At 42.4% G+C, this 27,603-nt stretch overlaps 1 protein-coding gene across 1 annotated transcript; it reads left to right on the top strand.

The window, feature by feature from the left end:
* The first annotated feature begins 1,251 nt into the window (after positions 1-1,251).
* On the top strand, positions 1,252-27,603 carry akap7 (A-kinase anchoring protein 7). The gene is made up of 11 exons (XM_019873747.1): positions 1,252-1,290; positions 4,080-4,268; positions 4,305-4,338; positions 4,499-4,641; positions 5,386-5,522; positions 6,923-7,083; positions 9,054-9,166; positions 9,419-9,465; positions 9,886-9,986; positions 24,002-24,037; positions 25,099-27,603. Exons 2-11 carry the CDS (start codon positions 4,104-4,106, stop codon positions 25,311-25,313), a joined length of 1,152 nt encoding a protein of 383 aa, XP_019729306.1. The 5' UTR covers positions 1,252-1,290; positions 4,080-4,103; the 3' UTR covers positions 25,314-27,603.

Genomic DNA, 27,603 nt, shown 5'->3' with positions numbered 1-27,603 from the left:
ATGAAGCGCAAAAAAAACTCAAGAACCCATGCTGGAAAACACAAAGGTTTTCTGCCATTTTGGTTCAAAGCCTTTTAACCATCAGACATCCCTCACAATGATTTGTCAAAATGTTACGACATTCGAACTCCATATAGTATATTACACAGCTAGTCTCAATGAATGTGCGAGTCACTTTTGTGAGGCGTAATGAGAACAAAGACTTGCATTTTGTGGGACTTATTTTGTTGGTTCAACCATCCATCCATCCATTTTCCAATCCGTTTTCTCACAAGGATCGCGGGGGGTGCTGGAGCCTATCCCAGCTGTCTTCGGGACACCCTGAACTGGTTCCCAGCCAATCGCATGCATAGACAAACAACCCTTCGCACTAACATTCACACCTATGGACACTTTGGCGTGCCAAATCAACCTGAAATGCATTTTTTTTTTGGAATGTGGGAGAAAACCCAGAGTACCCGGAGAAAACCCACACGGGAATTCCGGAGCCGGAATCGAACCCTGTACCTCTGCACTGTGAGGCAGACGTGCTACACAGGTACCACCACCGTGCCACCTGGTTAAACCAGAAAAGTAGAAATGACTATTATTCTTGGAGAAATTTTCTCGCATGAATAGATGAAACGCTCATTCCTGCTTTCACCTCAAACAAAGCGAATCTTTGCTCATAAACTGGTCTAATTAAGAGCTACTTTACTTCAGCGGGATTACATTAAAGGCAGCAACAACAACAACAGGAGAAAAAGAGTGAGCCAGCCGCCTGCACGAGTATACAAAGGGACTTCCCTTTTTTTTTTTTCACCAAAGTAATGTGTCGCATTAATTCAGACAAATTCATGCAATCGAGTTCCCCTAATAAAACTGTCGAGTTTACAGTGGCCATATTTATTCCTGTCCCAAGCGTTCTGACTTATGGTTGCTGAATAATGTAAGGGGGGCTTATGTGATTTTACATGATCATTGTTATTATTGGTCATTTTTAAATGTATTTTCCTAACATTTACTGATATATTCTATAAATATTGTATTATCTCTTATATAACTTTAATTAAAAAAAAACATTTTTTTTTCTTTTCAACACATAAAATACAATTTCACCCGAAATAAATAATGCATCCATCCATTTTCAACACTGCTTATCCTGAACAGGGTCACGGGGGACTTGCTGGAGCCTATCCCCAGCTGACTTCGGGCGGAAGGCAGACAACACCCTGAACTGATCGCAGGGCAGATATAGAGACAAACACCAACCATTCACACCTGATCCCATGCTGCCCGCACATAAGTCAGGTAAGTGTACCACTACACCATCAGCAACTATCTGTCTGTACACACTCACACACACACACACAAACACACACACAATAAAGCAATGCAGAGAGCCTCATAGGAGGTTTGGTGGTTCCAACCGTAAGAACTCAAATTCAAACCTGACTTCTGTGCTGTATGTGAGCATATAAAGCACATCAAATAAAAGAGATGATTTTCCCTCCAGTGAACTACACAAAACAAACTGACGTTGAAAAGAGGTGTTTGCCGACAAGTTGTACAATCATACCTATCTGATGTGAGGATGATGATGATGCGGATAGAGGATTATCGTATGTGCGGCGAGTGCAGTGGAGTTGAGGCGTAAGCAACAGCGGCGTTTGTAAACATTTCTGCAGGTCTTGACACGCGGGCTTGAGTGTACATACAGTAGTCGAGTGTTTGGGCAAGAGATAACAAAGCACAGGCTGACAAATATTTGCGAGGTAAAATTTCTTTCAGGAGCTTGGATTTAGTCTCGGCTGGTTTCAGATAAAACACTTGTGATTTTGTTTCAATTGGGAAAAGATATAAATAAAGATGTCTTGTATTTTAGAATTCCCTCGTATAAATAACAAAAAGGTGAGCACTGGAGTTCACCCGCCGCCAAAAAAAATGTCTATTTTAAAATGTCTGTCTTCCTGTTTATGTCCGGCATTGATTCATGAGATTTTTAACATCCTGTTGTTTTCAACTAATTTCATGTAATTGAAGAAATTGGTGTCCAGGATGTGTTTTTTTTTTTTTTTTTTTTTTTTTGTTTCTGACAATCGCCAAGTGATCGGCAATAGTTGCTTTCGGTGACAATTTTGTGCGTGCTGTTACCATAGACGTGTCCACCAAATTTTGTATCAATCAGTAAAACTGGTGTCAGGGGCTGATTTATTTTTATTGATTTATAGATATATATATATATATATATATATATATATATATATAGATATATAGATATATAGATATATAGATAATTTTTTTTCAACAGAAAAACATGGATTAAGATGTATTACATTGTATAAATCAACCAGAGTTGCAGGTTGTGTTCTGCTTCGGAAGTTCCATTGGAGTGTTTTCATTTTTATCCGCCAGGAGTTGCACACTCCTCCTCCTTCTTGCTCGCTGCCGGATCTTTTTTAATGTCAGTGATCATCATCATGGTCTGACTGCGTTTTATTTTTCTGACCTTTGAGAGGCACATGTGACGTGAGACGGTTTTTTTTTTCCTTTCGCTGCCCTTGAAAAGCATGAGCCATGTCCTCTTAAAGTTTGCTGAATCGAACTCTGAAAATGCTCTTTTGAGGCCTGAATACCATCTGCTGGCAAATCGTTGAAACTGCACCTGGAAGCTGATTATTGAACACGTCTGATACTTGCACTCAACTTTGAGAATCACTCCTCTAGATGGCTAAAAAGGTTTTTCGGAACAGGGTGACGTCTATCTTGAGAAACACAACATAGGAGCATAATAATTACGATTAAAAATGTGTCTGTGATCAAACAACATGTACAATTACAAAAAAATGACACCCAAGAACTTGTTCAAAACCCATTTTAACTGTAATATCTGTTTGTCATCAAGGGACATGAATTTTGCGACACCAACATTATATTTTCCATCTGGAGAATTATAACAACAACACGTGTGCGTTTGTATTTCGTGAATGGATTATTCAGAATTTAAAGGACATGGCAGAAAATGTAACTGTGCAAAGACCCAAATAATAATTTGAAGAAATCTTTCCGGCGATGAAGAAAATCCATCAAATGAAACCCGATATTGTAGCGTTCGCGACTGCGAAACAGTCGTTAACAGAGTAAATCACGCTTTAATTCTTCACGCCATCATGCTTTTATTTTGAAGCCAGATCTCCACCGGAAGCTACGTTTTGTTTATATTGAACGTAGTTTCCGGGTAGCGTGTGAACGCTTCGAAAACGGCATTTTTGTCACAGTTGTAGTTTCTTTTACTTAACTATACCCGCTAGCGACAAGATATATTTATCGAGAATAGATGTTGAGTTTGTCCATTTTGCTTTTCTTTGTGCTAAAATCGCGGCGCAGGCTGCTAGCCCGTCACAATGTTAGCCAACATGGCGGATTGATTGATTGATAATGACAGGTGTGCGATATCTGGGTCGAATCTCAAGTATGTGACGTCAATTATTTGTGTGTGTGTGTGTGCATATTTGTCGAATTTGTATCATTCATCCCGTTGTTAGTCGGCTATGAAACGCTTGCTGACATGAGCTAAACTTTGAGCGTGTGTGTGAAAGATAAGGTGCGTATGCGCCCGCGTCATGCACCTGAGTCGTCTTCTGGTGGGCTTCACTTCGACTTGTTCAAGAAGTCTTTTGGCACACCAGCGTTTGGTTCGAAATGCACAAACGACGATAAAAACACGCCAGGTAAAAGAAAAAAAATACGAGATTAAAGTTGTAAAGTTTCAAAAGAAATGAAGTTGTCTGTTTTTTCGATTCAAGTTAGTTTGGTCAAGAAAAAGTTGTTTTCGAGAAAAAAAAAAGTCCAGTACTTTTGAGATTTAAAAAAAGTCCAGTATAAGATTGAAGTACACAATCACATGACAACTGTCTGATAGTTTACCTTGGAATCAGAAACTGGTTCATCTCTGATTAAGACCATTATCTAAATTTCCCAAATGCATATTCTTCCTCGTTGGTTTATGACTTCAATCTTGTGTAATTCGTTTCAGTGTTTTTAAACCCTCACTGTTGCTATTCAATACTTTGCCACTATTTAGTTTGCTTTGTTTCCAGACCTCAGGTCTGTGTCAGGTCACCATGAGCAAGATTGAGCCTGATAGCATCTTTCAGAGCAAGGAGACCTCAGATGATGCTTCCCTTGATGAGTGTTTTCATAATAGTACTAATCATGGAGAAAAAGAGGATGGTGCTTTGGGAGATGAGCTTGGTCTCCAGGGGCCTTCTGAACCAAAGAACTTGAAGGAGACTCAAGACCATGAGAAGAAGACTCAAGGCCATGAGAGTGGGGAGAGTGGCGCGTCCAAAAAGTCGGGTCAGTCATTTTCAAACTTCAGCCCAGAGCAAGGAACTTATCATCATCCTCATACTTCCGTCGTCCCAACGTTCAATCTTTCTTCAAATGTTCCCTAATCTGGGATTAAATTTACTGCCGTCATTATACTTGAATGTGAGATGTATTTTTCTTTCTTAAGTCACCAAGCAAGAGTCGGGCAAGAAGAACAGGAAGAGGGGACGACGAGTGGACAGTGAGCAAGATGCAGAGAAGACCAAAAAAAAGAAGAAGCAGACCCTGCGACCCAATTACTTTGTCTCCATCCCGATCACCAACACACAGGTACACTTGAAACCGTGAAATTTATGGTATTTTTCAACAAAGCCGAGGACATTTCACGTTGACATCACATGTCGTTCTCGGTGGCAAATGCCTTCAACTTATTTTCTGATAGCACCTCTTGTAAACAAATAATTTCACCAAGGCACAGGGATTCCTTTCTGACAGGTAGCAGGTGAGCTGGGGCTATGTGGCGTGGCCACTTTAGAGCGCCTCGTTGTCACCCGTGCGTGCATTCATTTTCCAGGAGGTAGAAGTGTTACTTGATTGACAGTTAACAACCGAGCAAGGCGCTGGTTTTAGCGCATTCAGCAGACAGAACAGTTAGACTTTTCACAATTTTGAAGGGTCGTTTTATCCACTTGCTTTGCTGAATTATATATATTTTTTTTAATCATACAGATTGGGCAGGGTTGTTAACAACACTCTGTCAAAATTAGAAAAAGGCGTTTTATCCACTTGCTTTGCTGAATTATAATTTTTTTTTTTTTAATCATACAGATTTGGCAGGGTTGTTAACAACACCCTTTCAAAATTAGAAAAAGGCGACTTTAAGAGAATTTACAAAATAACTTTTAAGGTTACATTCTGATGGCGCGACCCCACACATTTTCTGTCATCGTTTTAGTTGAAGTCAGCAGAAGTATCCTTGTGGCAAATAACATAGCGAGTCACATGCAAACATAATTAAATGTCCTATTTAGACAACCTCCTCGATTCTTTTGTTGAAAATGTCCTGTTATACAGATCAGTTCAGCGGTGACAGAGGTCCAAGAGGCGGTTCTGGAACGGGAGCCTCGCTTGGCCAAAGCCATGATCCCAGTCCCGACGCTCCACATCACGCTCCTCGTCACCCATCTGGCCGACCAAGAGCAAGTGGACCTGTAAGTTGAGCATGATTTGTCTTGAGGAAATTCGAATCGGCAGTTGTTGTTGTCCTTGTGTCATTTCCATGGCAACCAGGAGCCTATCCCAGTTGCTTTCGGGCAGTAGGGCGGGTGTACACCCTGAACTGGTTGCCAGCCAATTGCAGTGCACAGCCACGAAAAACCATTCACGCTCACAATAACACCTCAGGACGATTTAGAGCAGGGGTGCATGCACAACTTTTGCGATGATGAGCGACAGCCACGGACGGCCCCTAACATGAACGAAACAGAAAAAATAAAATTTGATGTCAAAGTTTGTGAAAAGGTAATCACTGCCTCCATTAGCATCCCATGCAGAGGCATAGGATGCACTTTTGCAGAGTGCTAAGTGCACAAACATGACTATCGTAGCTCACGTGTACCGTTTTAAAATGCTTCTCCTGGTGCTCCGGATTCCCATTCTTTGTCAGTGCCATCAGTGAATTGCAGATGAAACAAACATGGAATAAGAATAATCATAATTTAAAAAAAAATATCGGAACAGCTCTGATCACAAGTTGCAGACTGCTGACCACTAACATCTTCCGGTGAAGCAGGTCACGGCGCCACCGTAAGTTAAAGGTGACCTGCTTTTTTTGTTTTCTTTTATTTTTGGAATACTTTTTCTTTGTGTGTGTGTGAAAGTGAAACTGATAGGATGCCTAGGGTGCATTATATAATATTAATAACATGCACACGGACACACAAATCAATAAAAGGCATTGAACAACAAATGCTGATCACATACTGTTCCATGGAAGTCATTCCATGCAATAATGACTGTGGAGGGGTTGAAATCAGAAGTTTTGGGCAATTCTAAGTTCAACGATGGCTCTAAACGATTACTAGATTATTAACAGTGGTGGATTAATTTGATCATCTATTGTTTTTCGATTAATCAAGTAAGATTGACACTTCTAATAGCAACTACCTATATTTGAGTCATATCTCCGCAACGTAGTGCATGTACAAATGGATTGTTCATCATTTGCTTCATTAATGTAACAAAACGTTATTTGGTGGCTTTGAATGAAAATAGCAGCTATTAAAAATCATCATAAATATCAACAATTTATGTTGAAAAGTAGCTGACATTTTAAGAAGAAGAAGAATGGCAAAGAGTGTCACTCAGAGGTCAAATGCATGAAAAAATACGAATGGATTATAAATCCGATGTTGTCATATGTTGTTGTCAGATAAAAGCCATGTTATGACATGCTTAATCTACACTAAGTAGAAGATGGCGACACGAGTAATCACTACATTCTGCCATGATGTAACATGAGAGGGAGGCAGAGTGAGGATTTGTGTGTGATTTTTTTATTTATTTATTTTTTTCTGTGCGTGCGCGTGCGCGTTTTGTTTTTCCCCGTCAGGGCGGCGGCAGCGCTGGCCCAGGTGGAGTCGTCATTGGCCGAGCTGCTGGACGGGGCGGAGCTGGTGCTGCCCTTCACGGGCGTCGCTCACTTCAGAAACGACGTGGTGTTTGTCGCCCTCGGCCCGGGACCGCACAGACGCGTGCTGCGCAACCTGGCAGGTCAGTTACACACACACACACTTAACAAGATCTCGATTACTCCTGTTGTGGATGTGCGCCGCGTCATACTGAGAGCCGTTGTCTGCCAACTTGCGGTTTGTGGGCATTGTATTCAGCATAGTCATTTGATTGACAGCTAATCCATTTTCAATTGACAGCTAATTAATTGCCAGTCAAATTGTAAATTATTTTTGATGAGCAACTAATTGTTTGGATGCCTTTTCTTGAAGTGATAATTTTCCAAATGTTCAGTTTGTCAACTGTAGATATGATCTCATTCCTATCGTCTTCCATGATGGCAGCCTGATTGTGTTTTTCTCCAATCAAAATAAAACGTCTGCTTTGATTCAAGAAAGCAATGATTGATGAATGATCATTCATATCCTGGCATATGATGGACAAAACCAGTAACTGAATTCAAATTCAATTTTGGGCATTTTTTTTTTGCACTGTGAATTTGAAGTAATGTCCTATTTTTGAATAAAATCATGTTAATTTTTTTTTTTTTATCTGATTAATTGACCACATCATCGACAATTGATTGATTATTTAAATAATTGTTAGTTCCAGCCAATGAACAAATATTAAATTACATTTTTTGATTTTTAATATTTTAAATTTTTAAGAATTTACCAATGTACTATTTATGAAATATATATTCCATGTATTATTATTATTAAAAAGTTTATCTCCTTTTTTTTTTTTACCGTGTGTTCACATTATATATTCCAAAGCCTTTGCATGTTTTTTCCCCTGTTCTGCCTTTGGCTCATAATATTAAGCAGGATTTTTTTTTTTTTTTTTTTTAAGAGGATTGATCCTCCTCCATTGGCCCAAAGCATCAAAGCTCGCATGCCAAGTACTCCGGCCCACCTTATTTGACACCCGTTTGTGGCTGGAATGCAAGTATGTTGCAGAGGCACACACGATGGCAACAGGAAGTAAGGAGCTTACTTGAAACTTGTTTTTAAACTACGAAAGCTGGACCGTAAATAAAGTCAGTTATTGGTCAGCCTGGGTAGGGAAGACAATTTCCTGTCGGGGATTTACCCAAAAAAAAAAACAGGCGCATGTATGCGAGTTAAATTTGAACAGGGATGTTTTCGATCTATTTATTTGTTGTTGTCAACAATAATTTGTAAAAAGCACATGTAGAAGCACAGGAGTACATACAGTTGTTACATTTGGTTGGTGGGTATGAAAAGTTGACACGGCCCATTCAAACGCCATAATTGTTGTGATGTCCAAAAAAATTTACAGCCACCATGGCATAACCGCCGGGTGCTGCTTTGAGCCTCTATTGTCGATGCGCTCAGGAGCATAATAAATCCCCAAGGGCAGTTCGAGCTATCACTCAACAATACACAGGTACTTAAACGTCCTCCCTGTGGCGTCTCTAATGACAGAAGCACAAGTCATTCCAAAAGATTCAACGAGAAAGCCCCGCCAACCCGGTGGACGTGCGAGGGAGTGTGTCTAAAAGTCAACCGTTGTTTTTTTTAAACACTGCAGGGCAGGAAGTTCAACCTCTCGCCACGCTGTCTGCCGCCTCCATCGCTGTTATTGATTCCGTTCTAACCTTGCACTCCCCTCCGCGAGCCGCTCTCCTTAAAATAACACCGCGTATCTTTGTGCAACGCCACTTTTTGTTTTTCTTGACTGCGTCCTTATCTGACTCGGGCATCCTGTGACGCGCCTCGTTCCACGTTCCGGCCACATCCTCATGTCATCAAGACCAATGTTCCCGTTTTGTTTTCACGTGTCGGACTGAGCGTGCACACAAACAATTCCATGTGCAGATGTGAGCAGCTGTCCTCTTGTCCAGAACCCGAGATCACCAAGTTAATTGTCACATTGCTTCAAAGGGTCATTAGCCACCACTCATCGAGGCTGCTGCTTCAAGAAAAGCCAAAGAAAAAGCAAAACCACTACCAGTGTCCAAACACTGACATGATTCGTGAATGTCGTAGAGTTCCTGCGCGGCTGTTTCAAGGAGCGAGGCCTTCTGGAAGGCGACACTCAAGGCTTCGAACCTCACCTCACCATTATGAAGCTGTCCAGAGCTCCAAAGCTCAGATCGCAGGTACGAGATGTGTTCCTACCCACAATGCATGAAAATCTGCAATCTCGACAGTTGTCGAAATATTTGGTGATAACTTCACCTCTTCCCGCAGGCTTTAAACATCTTAAAAATATTTCAAAGCGCTCGTTCTCACTTGCTCACATGCACATTTTTCCAAAGAAGAAGCCAAGCGTGCTTGCTTCAAGCTGTTAGTCAGTCCCAGTTGAAATTAACTGTCGAACCTGATCATGATCTTTTGTCTTGTGCCTGAAGGGTATCAAGCGTGTGGACCCTTCTCTCTACTCCAACTACAACGACAGGTAGGAACCCTTCACTTCAGGACGTGGCATTTGTTGCACTTGCACATGTAACATGATGAGAGCCAGTACAAAAAAAAACAAATCTTGAAGTGACTTGAAAATGAAAATAGTAACAGCTGGCAGTATCATTTTGTCCAGTCACCACCACCTCTCTTACAGTGTCAGCACTGCCTTCAATACAATTTTATATTTCATTTCATTTCGACTAGATGCATTTCTTTTTTTTTTCATGATTCTGATACTCTCTCAGCAATCACACCTAAGTTACCAAATGTGTTTCATTGCCTTATAAAAGCTCAGCTACTATAATATAGCACTCTTGCCTTGGGTTTCAAGACGTATTGTCGCAATAACGAATTAAATCTCGTTTTATTTATTTGAAAAACATGACCAAAAGTGCATTGCATTCCGATTGTGCAGGTTTTTCGGCGACCAGACACTGGAGCGTCTGGATCTTTGCTCCATGCTGAAAAGGAAGCAGCAGGACGGCTACTACCACACGGAGACGTCGCTGCAACTAGGTCAGAAGGCGATTGCACACACATCAGGAAAGTGGGAGGTGAAACGTCTAGCACTAAAGGTGCAATGCAACATACAGCCACTAGGGGGAACTGTCTGCTTGGAAACAAGTTGAGTCCTCCAACGCGGCAGGGCACATTCGTATTACACGTCATTTCTGCGCTAGATTCTTGTCTTGTCACATGAAACTTAAGAAGATTGTTTTAATTTCAGATTTTAGACAAAAAGGCTCTGCTCTAATCATATTTTTGTGGGGGTATAATAGCCCTGTTAAAAGGGCCAGTATTAGCACGGAAGTTTTCGGATATACCGTGGACCAAATTGTGGTCAGTGCACAGAGGCTTAAAAAAAAAGAAAACCACATTTGCCTCTCCAGACTATCAAGGCCTTGTGTTGTTTGCGCATGCTGCCAATCATGTGTCACAATAATTTGCAGACCACTGAGCTGTCAAGAAAAACATATCGGTGGAGGCGGATGATGCTCAGTCAGTGAAGGACGGAGCATAAAAGCGCTTGTGTTGTTCAACTACTTGTACTCATATACACAAGACGGGTTAGAAGTGTTGACGGAATAGTACTGCCATTCAATCCACTCTCTGGCTAAAACTTTGGGCGTAAGTCCGGTCTCAATTAAAACTCATTCAGTACCAGCCAATTCTAGACCTGAAAAAGTCTGAAAAGACGTTTAAAAACGTCTTTGGGAGTGAATGAGTTAAATGCACCCTATGCCGGTTACGCCTCATTTTCTTTTGAACATTAGTACAGAAATGTGTCTGAACATCACATCGGTAAAATCCCACCTGATGGACAAAATTATTTCCGCAGAAAATCGATGTATCATGCCCCCTCCCGATCTCTGCAAATGAGCGTCTGCTCGCGCAGGTGCACGGATGCTGCCACGAACACGGCTATTCATCGATTCCCTTCTCGCGGGTCAATCAACAGCGGTGACATTTTTGCGCGGACGAGCTGTGGAAGCGCTCGCCTGTTCTGCCAAGCTGAGAGACAGTGAGGTGATACGAGGCTGTTTGCGGCGCAAAGTTAAATGCGTAAAACGAGGACGGCTTAGCCAACGGCCGGACAAAAGAAGCATCTTATTGACGGCTAACAACAACATCGCCTATAATTATGTTGACATGAGGACTCAGTCCACATGGTGCGCTGACCGCAATACAATCAGTCTGTCTTTTCTATAAGTAAATCAAAGGGACCCAGGCAGCAATCAACATACCGACAACAGGAACAAAAGTCCAACGTCTCGGTAGGGTGTGGGATTAAATCATGAAGATGAGGAGCTCTGACTTGCTCTACTCATTGACGTGCAAAGTAAAGTGATGACATCGACGACATGAGGGGGCTCCGGTTAGGAAAGCAATGGGCTTTTTTTCCTCCCTGTCAGCAGATGGCACAGCGGCCATCGGCGGTAGCTCAGATATTTTGGCTCTCCTCGGCACAGCGGGTGTGTCGGAAATACGGAGGGGAGAATACGAGTGGGTCAGGGGTCGCCAACGTAGCCTCAGAGAACCACACGGGGTAGTCCGCGGGCTTGTTGTCAAAATAGCTCAGCAGTCAGATGGGCTAAATTAATTTGTGTGTGTGTTTGTGTGTTGCTATTCTAAAAAAAAAAAAACAATAATAATAATATTGCTATTAACTAGTGAGCCGTGTCTTTCTTGTCACTGTGATATTTCATTTTCAATCACACTTGCATTGGTGTGAATTCAGAACTGACAATGCAGTAGAGCACAGGTGTCAAAGTCAAGGCCCGGGGGCCAGATCTGGCCCGCCACACCATTTTATGTGGCCTGCAAAAGCAAGTCAATCATGTCAAGTTCCATGATGCTTGCTAAAGTCTGAACCAAAATTTCAAAGTGTCATATATAATCCACAATAACAGCCATTATTCTTGACTTCTGAGTGTAAAATTAATTTTCGATCAATTTGTTGTGCGCTGTGTATTTAATATATGTATGGGATTAAGGTTTCCCAAAATTTTTAATGGCCCTCCAAGGGAAACTGTAACTACAATGTGGCCCATGACAAAAACTAATTCGACACCCCTGCAGTAGAGGATGGGGGCTAGGCTAGCTCACCAAAAGTGAAGATTCGCTTCTGGCGAGGAATACATTTTTACCAAGAGGGAACGGAGGGCCGTTATAGCTAATTGGAAGGTGTGGCTTTTTTTTTTTCTTTTTGTCACTTCAATTCTGGAGTCGTCTATCGTTGCCTGAACACTTTTACTTCCAGTTTTTCTGTTGTGTACCTAGCGGCTGGGAAAAAGAAAAATGAAACCCCCCCAGTCCCCTCTCCTGAAATGTGTGATGAATATAAATAGCTGTTTTTTTTTTTTTTGTATCACTTGGATGAAGTGCACTTGAATCTGTGCAGCGGCAGCTCTGGCCAAATGGAAGGCATCTTCTCCAGGCAACGGGCGACCATTTGCTTGTGCCTGACAAATAGTCATTGAAAAAGCAAACCAGTGTGCCGACGTGCACTTGAACACACTGTCTGCTTTCAGCATACAAGGACTTCCTTAGCACCAGTACATCCTTCAACGCCTTTACTTTTTTTTTTGTTTTGTTTTTTTCTTTTGCTAGCATTCTTCTTCCTCCCACCATGAACTTACATCCTCTGCCAAGATACATTCGTTATACTCTTGTAATGTGGCTTTGACTGTCATACTTGTTTCGTATCGTGTAGAAGAGGAAGCATGTTCCCGTCAGTGTTTACTGGGAAGGTAAAACGATCATATTCGGTATTCAGTTTGAAATGTACACCGGTACCTGGACTTCAAAGCGACCTGACCTAAAGTCAAGTGGGATTACTTTTAAAAGCTTTAAAAGGATTTTCCAAGTTGTAAATCGTGCAGCTGTACAAATGTTAGTGACATGCTGTGCTAAAAAAAATGCTGTTTTGAAGCACAAAACTCTGCCAAACTTTTAAATGAACACAATTGAAGTGTAAGCTTCTTTTAAGTTGGGAAGGTGAATTATTTTCGGCGGGCACATTATATTGAAAGCATTTGCCGCGTCATTTTAGGGTAGTTAGTTTTGGGGCTTATATAGGATGAGGCCGTTATAGTTTCCTAACGTTGGTCTACAGATAACAATTCCATCTTGGATCACTCCACAAACATGGCCGCAGTGTTTTGAAAGAGCTACAATTAGCCACAATACGCCATGCGTCCAAATCCCTTTTTTTTTGCGCGTACTTCGGCAGTGTGCAACAACGGTTAATTATTGAAAGGGCTGTGTGATCAAACAGCGCAGCACGCAAGAAGTGATATAGCGGCTGTTATCTGCGCCCTGCAGTGACGTGTGCAGTACTTTAGGACCCACGCACACTTTTAGCCACAGATTGTTCATGAAATCACTTTGTGGCTTAATGGATTCTAACGTGTATGTACAGAGGTTTCACGTCGCGTCACTGATGGTTGAGTCAATAAAACATTTAAACTCCATAAATAGCATCCCCATAGAGTCTCCACTGTGTGTGTGTGTGTGTGTGTGTGTGTGTGTGTGTGTGTGTGTGTGTGTGTGTGTGTGTGTACACACACCGTATTTTCTGCACTATAAGGCACAACTAAAAGCATTCAATTTTCTTCGACAGTGCGCCTTATAATCCGATGCGCCTTATATGTGGATCAATATTCTGATTTCTTGGACGTCGTATTTTAAATGTTCAGTCAAGCGCTTTGTGACAGCTGCAGCGGGTTGTGAAAGCGCACCATAAATAAAGCTGTATTGTATTGTATTCCCTTTAGCGTCACTCCATCTAGTGGATGAACAACGCAACTGCAATCACTATTGTAGCTTCTATTGTATGCGCCTTATAATGCGGTGTGCCGTATGTATGAAAACAGTTTTAAAATAGGCCGTTCATTGAAGGTGCGCCTTATAGTGCGGAAAATACCGTGTGTGTGTGTGTGTGTGTGTGTGTGTGTGTGTGTGCGCGTGCGTGTGTGTGCTTTGTAGACAGGTTCCACTTCACTCCACACACTCCCATCACCTTGTTTGTAATCCCCAATTAATCCCGCAGAGCCGAGGGAGTTTATCTAGGTGTGCCCTTTCGCTGGAACACTTAAACCAACCTTGACTGATTGTTGGTTATCGATTTAGAACCGAAAAAGAATTTTTAAAAAACGTGTGCTGGCCCAGCATGCGTATTACAGGGTTTGTTTAAAAAAAATTTTTTTTTAATGGATTTCGCAACGTTTTGGAATATGCTGTGTGGAATGAATTGCAGATGTCATCATTTTTTTTAGCAGTCATTGTAGTAGCAACCCACGAGACGCAGACGACCTCTTATATCTAAAGCACAACTACACTGATTTTAACCGATCTTAAAACCGTGCCAGACATGTGCGCAAGTCTCCCCACCTCAAACCAGACATCTGTCATGGTACCAAAGAGGCATCATAGTCCCACAGTGTATCTAAACTGTCATTAAATACAAAGAAGAAAAAGTAGTTGTGCAATAAGTGCCCATCTCTAATTTTGACAATAGGTGGTCAATAGGTTTGACTTCAGGTCCATTTTTTATTTTTTTTTTTAAATTCGATGGCTCTTGTGAATGTCTTAATGCCACCATGTTCTCTTTACGGTTTAGTTGGTACTGGGACAATAATTCCCAGTGAGTCTTGTCACACATGTGACTCGACATGGCGGCGGCAGCAGCGACAAACATCTTCCCCCAGGGCGGATGTGGAAACGCCAACGCGCAGGGCTGGCGTGGTGACCTTCAGGTTCGCCGCCATGCTTGTTCTTCTTTTGCATAAACAATTCATTCGCGGGAATAGAGATTGCGTCAACCACGAAAGCTGATCTGAAAAATTGCAAAAACAATCTTTCCGATTTCATGACCTTTGCGCGATCATCCGATCACCTCACTCCGCTGTTCTCATTCTGCACATATTGTGCCGCAATGCAAGATGACTGAAAGTCAAAGATGAGATTTCTGTCAATAGTGATTTGACATTGTGGCCAGCAATTGCGACACCGCCTATTTCTGGACGTACTCTAACATTTGTTGCATCGCCATGAATATTTTTCATTTTAAACAAGAGATGAGTCTTAACTATGCCGCCTCGCCTTGCAATCAAAGTTTGTGACCATTTCTTTAACTTGACCTACTTCTCCAGTGGATCCACGAAAGTCCGCACACAATTTCTATCCGAGTCTGCTAGCTTAACGCTAACACGTAATGGTAAATGCTATAGACGAGCTAACAAATAGCATCGAAGTGGCGATGTCACAACGCTTTCAGCAACGGCAACGATGCAGTGAAAACCTCGACAGACAATGCCGCAATACCCACAGGCATCTATTCTTTATCCTCTGCAAAAAACCCAACTAATATTAATGTCGATTAATGGTAAAAATCCTTCGTTTGCTTGCATGACTGTGATATACTGCTGCCTCCTGGCCAAGTTGGAGATGTAATGAATGAATGTACTTGGCCTTTAAACACACACACACACACACACACACACACACACACACACACACGCACACACACACACACACACACACACACACTATAAAAAAGCCATGCAATCCTCTAAATAATACAGTTTCGCATTCAGCTGCCGGCCATTCAGTAACCATTATGCAAGCTTCAGTGATGAAAAGGGGGCGGCGCCTGTAAACCCTCCAAATCCCCCCTGAACCCTCCATCCTCTCTCACACACACACACACACACACACACACACACACACACACACACACACACACACACACACACACACACACACAAAAGCATCCTAGCGTCCTCCTGGACATCCCGCACTCCCTCCCCAACTCCTTGCCCTCTTCACTCTTGGAAAACGAGCAACAATCCTTTTGCATCATATGCATGCAAGTGACTGCCCCCCCCCCCACACACACACACGCGCGCACACACACGTATGCATACAATCATAAAAAAATAACTGTTTCCCCCCCCTCCCCCACACACACACACCAGCTATCCCCCTCCCTCTCTTGCTCTTCTCTCCTCTTCCTCCTCCTCTTCCTCGTCCTCCACCTCCTCAGTGTGTCAGTGCAAAGTGGAGCGAGAGCAGGCAAGTGAGGAGCCACTCGTTCATTTCCTGTCGTCTATGCAGCCTTAATTTTTCTGACTAAGACAAAAGGGGCTAGCTGCGCTGCCCCTCCACCCCCTTTCTATCCATTCTTTTTTTTCTTGTTGGAAAGAGTGGGATGGGGGGTTGACGACAGTATTGATAACTGAGGGGCGGTGAAGCGTACAGTTCCGTTTTTTTTTTTTTTCTTTCCCGTAAGAACGAGACAGGGAGGAAATGCGCCATGGGTCAGCTGTGCTGCTTTCCTTTCTCCCAAACGGAGGAGAAGATCAGTAAGTGTGCTCTGTGTGTGTGTGTGTGTGGGGGGGGGTGTTGTCCTTGCGTGTGCCTGCGCCACCTTCGTGACGGCGCGTCCTGCAGGCGGACAACAACGAGTGTTTTTGTGTGTGTGCCGAACAATTGGGAGTGTGACACGAAAGGTCATCAGGATCGCGTGTGTGTGTGCGTGCGCGTGTGTCTGTTTAGCATGTGACCTGCTAGCACAAGGCGCAGCTTGTAAATGGAGTGTTTTATGTGCAAAGTGACTCAACTAATCAGTACCCCGTTGAGCCCAAATCATACAGTGGCAAACCGCACACCTCGCACATCATGAGAGAGGTGTCAGCCAATCTCGTAAAGACTTTATTTTCACAAGATGTTGCCTGATAGTCTTTCCCCATTTCTTGACAGCGAGAGAGTGAGAACAGGCGGGAAGGAAGACTTTCAAAGTTTGCGTTTACAGCATGCAGAAGTGGTATAGCTATTCTGAATCATGTTTTTTTTTCATTATTTTGGTTTCCTGACAAGTGATGGTTTTGGAGGACCATGTCAGTCATATCAAACCACTTGTAAAAACCCGGCCCTTTAATTCCCCCCCCCCCCCATATCGCTGTCAGTGCACCATATAAACAGGATTTGACTCTGCTTCCCCGCTCACCTTCGTGCTGGGATTATCGCTGCTGCACAGCTACTACTGTAGTCAGGTTGATGATTGAACCGTGAGGCCATATCGTGTCTTATTGTGCGCCATAAACGCAGACTTTGCCAAGGCACACGCGGGCGCGTCCATTTTTAAAACGATGTCACATTGTATGACTGTTATGGCCTATAAGGTTCCCCCTTTCACCGCCGCTCCCTCGCAGCTGCATCGCCATAAACAGTCGAGCCACTGTGGCCTACTTCTGCGAGGTGGAGGGAGAAAGGGGCAAAAAGGAGATGGATGCTGAGAGCCAAGACTAATGAGGGGGGCGGGGGGGGGCATCCGCTGGTCGAGAAAACCAACGTGTGTGTTTGTTGTGTAGGTGACAGTCGTACTGGCGAGCTCAGCAACGCGCACACGTGTTTGCATGCCAGCACCCGTTGCGACGACGGCCAACAGGATGTCGCGTTAATACGAGCAAGAGTGAGATGGATGTCGTCTTTGTGTTAGTTCCGCGTGATGTCCTCGAGAATGCCCGGAAAAGAGCACGATGACCGCTCTCAAGTGTTCGGTTGGAAATATGGCAAAATGTGACACGAGTAGATCGTTTTGTTGGAAAGAAAAAATAATGTTTGTTACATTAATTGAAGACTGGAAATTGTTTGTCGGTGTGAGTTTGAATGGAAATACATAACAGACCGTCTCACCCAAAGTCTGCTGTGAAAAGGGGAAAAAAAGGTAAAAAATGTATCTGAAAAGAATTCAAAATTTCAAATTTTTAATGATATATTTTTGGGGTAAAATTAGTTGGAAAAGGCTTTTTTTTTGGATGGAGGTTTTTTTTTTTTTAATTTTCGTAGTTTTGTTTAGATTTTAGTAGTCAAAAAGTGAATGCGCAATAAATAGTCTTGAGAAGACGGTAGTAATAGTACAATGCATATTCCAAAACATTTCACAGTAAAAATGCAAAGGAAAAATTCAGCTCCATTTGATTTGTAGTCACCCCCCCCAAAAAAAAAATTAAAAATCAATATGTAGTCAAGGACATTTTAAAGGGAAACGTACAATATACAAAAAAAAAAATGTACGGCATAGTGAATAATTGCGTTGGCTTGATAGCTGCGCGAAATAGTTCGGAAATGCCTTTCAAGCTGCAGCCATGAGAAATTGGGTTGGGAACAGTACAAAACGTGAACACGGGTTGCCAAATAAAGTTGAAGTCACATTAAATAAGACAGAAAGTGAACATTCAATGACTAATAAAAAGGGACTTGATGGCAAACATTGCAAAACCTTCAACCAAAATGATTCAGTCGAATATTCAAAAAAAAACAAAAAAAAAACAAAACAACAACTTTGAATATTCAGCATGCAGCCACTAGAATTTAGTCGGAGGTTCTAATAATCTAAAAAAAAAAGAATATTTTGTATTACCAGCTACTCCCTGCATTTTTCCCGGCAATTATAAAAGCACCTTTTCATGTCGCTGTCTTTTGATTAGCGTCACGCGGATCCGTATTATTCATTGTGTCCATGTTCATATCGTGTCACGCAGCAAAATGCACTCGCCAGCAGGGAAAAGAAAAAAAAAAAAAGAGTGCTCTCTAAAAATACATGAGGTGCGGGGGGCCGTTGTATTGTGAGCCACGGATGAATTGGCTCAATACATTCGGGCTGCCCCACCGGCTCCGCGCCACAGTGACATAAACGATCCCCGCCGATTTATTTACGTTTGACTTTAACGTTCACTTCAGGAGGTTGCGATCTTGCCAGCGGAACCAAATACCCCATCATCGGCGCTTTTATTAAAGAAGGGGGAGATAGACAGAGAGCTGGAGACCAATTTGATTTTCCTCAGACTCAATAGCTTCAAAAGGTTGGAGGCGGTCAAAGTGTTTGCTTTGATTTGGTTCAAACGCTCCGATTGGCAACACGTGTCGTTTTTCACGTGCAATTTGTTGCTCGGTGGCACGTTTGTGATTAACCACACACGGATGAACGTTAGCAGATGCGGTGGAAGACATGATGAGAAAGTGACACGGGGATCGTTTATCTGTTCTCAATGCCAGCTGCTCGTCTTCGTTTTCTGCCAGCGGGCTTGTACAGCACCAAGGACAGCTCCCTTGGTCCCGGCACTACTCTCTGGAGAAAGGCACATTTAGATAGTCTCTCTCTCTCTCTCTCTGGCTCTCTCTGTGTCTCTCTCTCTCTCTCACTCTTGTCTCTCTCTCTCGCCTCTCTCTCTCTCTCTCTCTCTCTCTCTCTCTCGCTCTCTCTCTGTCTCTCTCTCTCTCTCTCTCTCTCTCTGTCTCTCTCTGTCTTAGTCTCTCTCTCTCTCTGGCTCTCTCTTTCTCTCTCTCTCTCTGGCTCTCTCTGTGTCTCTGTCTCTCTCTCTCTCTCTCTCTCTCTCTCTCTCTCTCTCTCTCTCTCTCTCTCTCTCTCTCTCTCTCTCTCTCTCTCTCTCTCTCTCTCTCTCTCTCTCTCTCTCTCTCTCTCTCGTTTATGTATTTCTTCAAACAATGTCAGGCATCTTGTTCAGCCCTATGAAGTCCGTGCCAGACATTTTGGCGGCCTCGTTGACAAAACAGTAAGAAAACGGACACGCAGTGTAAGAGCTTGGAAGTTGTACAGTTTGCAGGCGCGAAACTTGAGTGTTTTGCTTCTGACTCTCACCGCGGAACCTATCGCTCGGCAATACGTTGACAAATGGGGAAAGCGGCATCAATTGCACGCTGCAAAGCGAGCTAGCCATCAATCACTTTCAAAATAAAATCCGTCCCAGCCCGCTAGATGTTTTTGCAGCCCCTTGTGTGCGCGTTGACAAACCGACGCGACTGCGTGAACTTAGACGATTAATATTGGAGCGCTTTTACATTTCTTGGCTTTGGAAAAGAAGGAGAGGAAAGAGTTAATGAAGAGAAGAAAAGTTGGCAGGGACGGGTTGTAAAAAGAATGAATGGAGTCAGCGTCTCGTCTTCCTACTCCTCACAGCACGATCTTTCTCACATGCAAAACAAACGGCGGTTTAAGCGCTGCAGATCGAGTTGGGGAAGCCTGCGTGCGGAGGCTAAAACTTGGTCCACCGAGCCTAATCGTCGTCCTGTTGAAGAGATGGCACTTGGCCGGCAGGCCTCGGCGCTCTGCTGCCGCTTCGCCATTTTTCCTCATTGAGTCACTTAGGGGAGATGAACCGAGGCTCTGGTTTGTTTTGTTTAACGCTGGATCGAAACAGACGTTTGGGCTCGAATCCCTTTTTTTTTTTTTTTTTTTTCCCGGGACGGGGTGGAGGGGGGTATATCCTCTTGGAAATGGCGCAGATTTGGTCAGTTCATTGCACAGCTGCACCCGTTTAATGTGCCGGCCTTGAATAAACATGAGGCTGCGAGCACGGCGTTACTCATCTGAGTGTCTACCAATCGTCTCACGATTTCATGCCTTGTCTGGCAGGTTTTCCTGAGCGTACAAGTGGCCATTCACGATCAGGCAAACTCGAATAAATCACTTCTCCGTCATTCATCCAAAAATCTGAATACATTCGATCCCACCTACAATGACATCTTTCTTTTAGTCAGTCGACTGATGCTTTAAACGACCTAGTTTTTCGATTTGTTTCGCAGCCCATCTCGGCAGCCGCCTTGTCGGACCATTCACTTTCTACCAGTCTGTTTGATGCATGTACATTTAGTTTCATGGACTTCATTGCTTCATACTTTGAGGCACAACATAATCGAGTCAAAACCATGACTTACTTACCTAATGTCAGATTTATTTTATTTTTTTTGCTTTAAGTATCAGTGGCTGGTATCAACAGCCTTCAGAAGTACTCGATACCTAAAATAAGATTCCTATCGGCCCAATTCGTGGTTCCTGGTCGCGACAGTCGCCCATCCTGACTATAAAATGGTTGTTTTCCAGTTTTCGTTTCTTTGGCAGGCCGTCCATGAAGCTGATTTGTTGGGGTCCGTTTTTTTTAATGTCTTTATCATACCAGACGTTGCGACCGCACAACATGTCTCATTCGGTGCCGGCCATTTTCAGACCCTTTGCTTATTCTTGGAAATAAAAAAATCTCAAGTACCTGGGATTGAATGTGTGGAGTCTGAAAAAGAAAACCAACCATTCACATGTACAACAATAAATTTATTCATCCTGCCCGTTCACGCGCCTGTCTTGGCAGCCAACTCATTGGGCCTGAAGGGGGGAACCATCACTACTTTCCCGTTCCAACAGTCTGCAGCTTTTCTCTATTTAACCCCTTCATGCACCAATAATGATAACCTGTAACCCAATAACATGATAAGCCGTCCACTGTAGTAACCGCTGTCCCTGAAAGGGTGAATATCACGATTTAAATGACTTTTTTTTTTATTATTATTATTAAAATGCTCTTGCACCGAATGCCTTTTTTTTTACGGGTTCCCTCTGGTTATTCAACCCAATTTCTGTTGCAGCCTTTGTTGCTTCTGACTTCGCGCCCACACAACATAACCTGAATAAAATCAGCTCGCACTTAAGGGAGCTCTAATCGAAAACGTTTGCTCTCTTCCCGTTAACTTGTTGTTCTTTTTTTTTTCCCCCAATTTCTTTGGCAGGCCTTGTTGGCGGCTCCGAAATCTAACCGAATCAATATACAGGAAGCTTGATCCATTCTTTTCACTGTTTGAAAAAAAAAAAAATCCTGTGTATATTTCTTGTCCAATGCTGGTGGAGCATTGCAACATTTTTTATTTTTTATTATTATTTCTCTTCTCTTGTTAGCCTGCGGCATGGTAGTTTTTAAGTGTCGGGTCGTGTTAGCTCGTTTGAGGTGTGGCCAAAATATGCCGCGAATCCTCGCAGCTCTGCATGAGCATCTTTAGGGCGAGTGTGAACGCTGTCGTCGGTATCTGCTGTCAAAGGCATTTCCTCAGGAAATTGCTCCAGGACTTCTGTCCGATATCTTTTTAATTTTGCCCCCACCTCCTCCAAGGACGCTTCAACGCCTTTCACTTTTAAACAACCTTCATCCCTACATCTCTTAAGGTAGAGATGTAGGGTTAGCACATGCTAATTGCACGCTTAGATCCCAAATAAGCTGGCCTTTTTTTTTTTTATTTTTGTCTTGGAGGAAATTAGTCACTCTGACACATTATTGGGCTGCGAATGCAAACAAAGTCAGCGCACCTGCTAAATTTCCTTTGAGAGATTATTACAGCTCCTCTACTGTGCCTGCGTGTAATTAATGAGCGGTTGAGTGTAGTAGCTCCCATCAGTTTTGAAGACTATTTTATAAAAAGCTCACTCCCACGTGGAACGTTTGACAAGCCCGGCTGGAATTCGTCAGGAAAACCTGAAGCGCCAAACCAAACTGGCGGATGTTTGAGCACCACTGAAGTGTGTGTGTCATTTTGGTATGCCAAGTAATTGCGCCGTTAAAGGTTTTTCCTCACACAGTCCAGACTAAATCAATGCCCAGAATTAAACCCAAAGCAGACACTCGCTCGTCATCCCCTGACGATTGTGTAGACTGTCTGCTCTTAAGAGTCTTAAATAATTCAATCGTATGTAAACAAGCTTGACGCTTTGTCACGGAAACAATGAGGCTACACTTAAGCTAGCTGCCAAATGCCCTCCAGGTCCTTGCTAGCTATGACTTTTGGTTCCCGTTGCTGGTCTTTTTTTCCTATCAAATTGATATGGTGAAACGGTGTTCATGCTTGATTAAAATCTACTCTTCCAATGCTTTTCACTAGATGTTTGTGGTGCGGCAAACACAAACATAAGCCTGACAAATGACTCAACGGCCTTGAGGCGACAAGGCAATGTTTCCAGTTCCACTGCAGGTTTCGCGGACAAATCAAGATTAAACGAGTCTTTAAGAACTAACACGATCATCAGGATACATTAAAACGATTCCTCTTTATTAGTGGGCAAGAACAATTGAGGAAAATCAGCGGGAAGAGTGTCAAACTGATTTGAAGGTGTGAGAAAAGGCAAAATATTGACACTCTACTTGAAGGACAAAATCAAATCAAACATTTTCTTAACAATAATGTGCTCCATGTGGCTCGAGTAGTCTAAACGCAGCAGTGTCATTGTAATATTGCGTTTGTGGAACATGAATCAAACAGAAAAGTCCACTCAATTTTAATCCAGCTCAGGGAGCGGCCATTTTGTCACTTGCTGTCGACTGAAGATGACATCACAAATCCCGATGGGCAGGCTTTTGAAATCTGAACTGTACTTAAGATGAACTTTCGTTTCTATACAAGAACTTCCTTAATAACAACTTGGCACAGGAGACAAAAAAAAAGCTTACTACCGAGCTGGATAACTAGCTAGCTAGCTAACATGGCTGACATCAGTTCATTTCTGCTCTGTTACTTCACAAAGTGGTGAAGAGCCAAGAAGTTGTTACTCATTTTCTATGAAATATATACTTTTACTGTTTTAATGAAGTACAATACCGTGACTTTGCAATATTTTTGCTCACAGGCGTCGTACCATCAGGGGATGTTTAAATTGGCTTCTCCAGACAGCCTCGTTGCCAGCGTTACGCTTTTATGTGTTTCTGCCCCAGTTGCTGTCATAATAATACTCTTCCGACGCTTCTTATTGGTACAGAGCGCTTTTTTTTTTTTTAGAGCCGCAGTAAAAGCTTCGCTGCAGATTGAAGACGCAGATAATAATTCTCCCTCAATGTCAAGAACCGCCGAGGAACACAGAGTCACTTTGCGCCGCTTTTGCAACAAAAATAAATAAATTACAGAATCATATCAAGGTTAGTACCCAGTCAAGGTTTGCTTTCCTTGACCGCCACTGTCATAAAATGTTTATCCAGGAAATGTTTGAAGTTGTATTTTGAATTAGGAACAACCGCTTCACATGAGCACGAAACAGCTGACATTTTCTTTCCTGTTTTTTATCGACCTCTGACTGCAACGTCTCCTTTTGTGCGCTCGTTCACAACAAGGAAAGGCACCAGACTGTTTTTTTCGTCGCCGTCTCACCATGCTGTCTTGAGCACCTTCCGTGACTAATGTTTGTGCTTGTGTTGCAGATTTGACTCCGCGTCCCCTCCATCGCAAACGCTCAAGTACGCGTTGCAAAATATCATGGCCAGATAAAATATAATCACAACCAATCAAAAATCCCAATCATTGATGAATCAAGAGGGTGGAGCGACATGATGATGATTATGACCCCATGAGCTTGTTTTCCTTCATTTTGCTCAATTGAATCGATTGGCTGTCAATTGCCTTGTCATGTCGGTGATTCGAACCAAAAGGGCTTGCTGTGGTGTCGCCCGGTGACAAGTGATGAAAGAGCCTGTCAGCTCTGCTTTTGATGGTCCTCGCGGTGCCAATTTAAAAAAAAAAAAAAGAAGAAAAGTACCGTGCGATGCAATTGTATTGTCTCACCTCAGCACCGGCACAAAAGTAGTAGCATCCCTGCCTGCGACGATCAATAAAGTATTTTAGGGATAGAAGTCGATACGCTTGTTTTTACAGGAGGCAGAAGCTTTTTACTGTGCAACACATTGGATACGTTTTTATTTTTTTTTAGGTTGTAAAATAAAAAGAAAAACAAATAAAAAAAATATTTGCGAGTAATTGAGTCTCCCCAGAAATGTTGAAGACAGCGCCAAAGCAATACTTTTGTGTTAGACAGGGCGTTGGCGCCGTCTTGTGGTGTCATTTCAGAAAGAGCCTAAAAAAAAAAAAAACGATAAAGAACTGAGGGATGTGTTCCTAAAACAAATCTGCAACGCTGTAGTTAAAAAAAAAAAAAACTGTTCCCAGAATTAGTTCGGAATATTAAGAAAATTAAGTTGCGAGAGTCGTGTGTATAAAGTCTTGAGAGAAATGTCATCAAATTTCTGAGAATAAAGACCAAATTTTACAAGAAAAAAAAAACTTTTACAAAAATTGTTATGCTGCACTATGAAAAAAAGTTAGGTCATTTTTATAACGTTGGAAAAAAAGAAGAAAATGTTCTTGCAAGAAATTTTTTTTTAATTATTTTTTTAATGAAGATTATTTCTTAGTTTTCTTTCCAGCATGTGCAAAAATCCTAATTTGGACTCATCTTGAATGATTCTGTTGTTTTCGGAATGACTGAATGCTGCTGCCTGAATTCTTTCTTCTTCTTTTTCAGGTAGTCGTCGCCGGTCTGAACCCGACGAGGCGGAGCTTCTGCGGATCAGCAAGCGATTGGTGGAAGATGCCGTCAGTCGCGCCGTGCAGCAATACAAAAAGGAAACCTTTCAGAACGGGGGCGCGCCCAACGCAGGGCAGCCGCCCGGAAACGCAGACGCAACCGCGGAGACGAAGACCACGGATGCGAATGCCGCCACAGACACCAGGAAGTGACGTGATCGGACCCGTAGCTAACCGGAAGCGCTCTGAGGGAGGACGCTAATCGCCAAAATGTCCGGTCTGCTTTGCCGTAAAGCGGCTAAATTTACCGGCGAGCCTGGCGGGAAATTGGCTAATCTCGAAGACTAGCTAGCCGATCGTGCTAGCTAGCTGGCCCGCTCACTTCGCCAAGCTTGACTCGGGTTGCTCGCTGTTGTCTGTGCGCTCCACAACGCGAGGTTCCCTTGCATTGGCTAATTGCTAATGTGCTAGTGTGCTACTTTTGAGTTGGATCAGCATTGTTGAGCGCCGACTCATCGAAACTGACCACTTGATCAGATTTAAAAGCACAACGTCTTTTGGATTTGTTCCGTTCTAATTTGGATGTCTGCCGGCGAGCTAGAGCATTAGACGTGTTCCGCTGGTGTCCTGCGGAGGCAGTAGTGAGACAATCACACAAATCAATCCACACTATAAAACAAAAATGTCAGAAAACACTAATCATGCTCGCATAGACGCGAAAGTTCTGCAACACTACTACAGTTTGCATTGTTTTAATGCTTGTTCATTTTTAGTTTATTTTGTTTTTAGCTAATGAAACAGTGAACCCGTATTTTAAACACATTTGAATTTTAGGGGGCTGTAAAACCGTATGAAAAAAAAAAAGCTTAAAAATCAACCATGAATGGCGACCTAGCCGAGGATCACTATATGATCTCCAAGCTTATTTCTAAATATGATTTCAGATCATAAGATTTGTTAACTGAAAAACCATCGCCCTCTAGTGGCCCGGAGACCAAGGATGGACGTCAAACGATGGTGAACGCTAAACTGGACATGTGGGGGAATGAAATGAAGTTATGAAAGAATGATGCTAACCATACGTCCAACTTTGGATTGGTGAGATGAAAATTCTGAGAAGTTGAAATACTGCGGAAAAAAATTGTAATTTGAAGGGGGAAAATAAGTAATGTGATTTTTTTTGTGGGGGGAAGGGGAAAAAATTCTATTTTTTCTTAAAGAACACGAACATTTGTAATTCGAGAATATGTAGCATTACAACTTTTTCTGGCATTCCAACTTTTTTCACGCAGTATTTCAATTTGATGTTCTGTATTGTAACATATTTTAACATCGTTTTTTTTTTTTCTCCTTCGTAAAATTCACACAGAGCTTCCACTTAGATTTCTTCCAGAAATATTTCTTTGTAATTTTTTTTTCCTCTAACAGGATCATTTGCCCAAAAGCATTTGTCTTTTTTTTTTTTTTTTGGAGAACCCAACAAAACCTCATGAAGAGCCGAAATTACGACATTGCTCGTCGTGGTAATTTGACTTCCGAGTGCTGCAACTTTCAAGTTTTGCAAGTTGTGTCATTGTGAGCGCACTTCAGAAGAAAGAAGTGGACAAATCCGAATTACTCGTAAGTCCACTGTAGTTTAAACATTGAACATCTGGATGTGCTGGATGACCATTTTATTTATTTACTACTTTTTTTTTTGGTTTGTTTTGTTTTTTGAAAAAATGATCGCAACTTGACGATTTTTTGGGGGCCCGACCAATATGGATTTTTTTTTTTTTAAACCGAGAATAAAATAATTGGCTGATTACGTAAATAAGTAGTGAGGAAAATAACTTGACAACATAGAGAAAAATTGGCAAAGTTTTTTTTTTTTTTTTTTAAGGGAGAGCATGTTCGAATGTCATTTTTGTTAATGTGTGCTTAAAAAAAAGTCGTCAAAATGTAAGACAATTTTAATGGGTCGGGCCCTAATTTTTTATGTGGGTTTTGAAGATCACAAATGCTGGTTTACTGTTAAAAGTGGCCTTCAGCGCTCTTTTTTTTTTTTTTTTTTTTTTTTTAGATTCCCTGCTCGTGCTTTCCGCCCCGCTAGCATCAAAGCTTCACTCGTGCTCAACTTGACACAATTCCGCCTTTGTCTCATTCTGCTCTGATGCTGCCGCGATTAAAATGAACACCTTTTCACTGAACGTCGTTTCGTCGTCGTCACCGGATCCTTAAAGCGCCGTCAAATCCCCTTTAAGAACACTCCTTGTCCTCTTGGCCCATATTCTTTCAATTCTCTGATGAGTGTGTGTATGTGTGATACAATTATTTGATCAGTGCGTCCCCAGATACCTTGTCTTGTTCCATTATTACAACAAGGCGGTGTGTGTGTGTGTGTGTGTGTGTGTGTGCGCGCGCGCGTGTGTTTTGTTGTGTCACACGTGAAGAATAAAACAGGATATGAATTTCCAACCAATATCCTTGTCTGACTGCTGACTTCGGCGCGCACGCAACGGGT

The sequence above is a fragment of the Hippocampus comes genome, unplaced genomic scaffold (assembly GCF_001891065.2).
Source record: "Hippocampus comes isolate QL1 unplaced genomic scaffold, H_comes_QL1_v1.1 scaffold126, whole genome shotgun sequence".
Classification (NCBI taxonomy): domain Eukaryota; kingdom Metazoa; phylum Chordata; class Actinopteri; order Syngnathiformes; family Syngnathidae; genus Hippocampus; species Hippocampus comes.
This window is presented reverse-complemented; position numbering and strand designations above follow the sequence as displayed.

Coding starts and splice junctions, on each gene's coding strand:
- akap7 (XM_019873747.1), top strand. CDS start 4,104: ATGAGCAAGATTGAGCCTGATAGCATCTTTCAGAGCAAGGAGACCTCA. Junction 4,642..5,385: donor TCCCGATCACCAACACACAG/GTACACTTGAAA, acceptor CCTGTTATACAG/ATCAGTTCAGCGGTGACAGA. Junction 24,038..25,098: donor CCTCCATCGCAAACGCTCAA/GTACGCGTTGCA, acceptor CTTCTTTTTCAG/GTAGTCGTCGCCGGTCTGAA.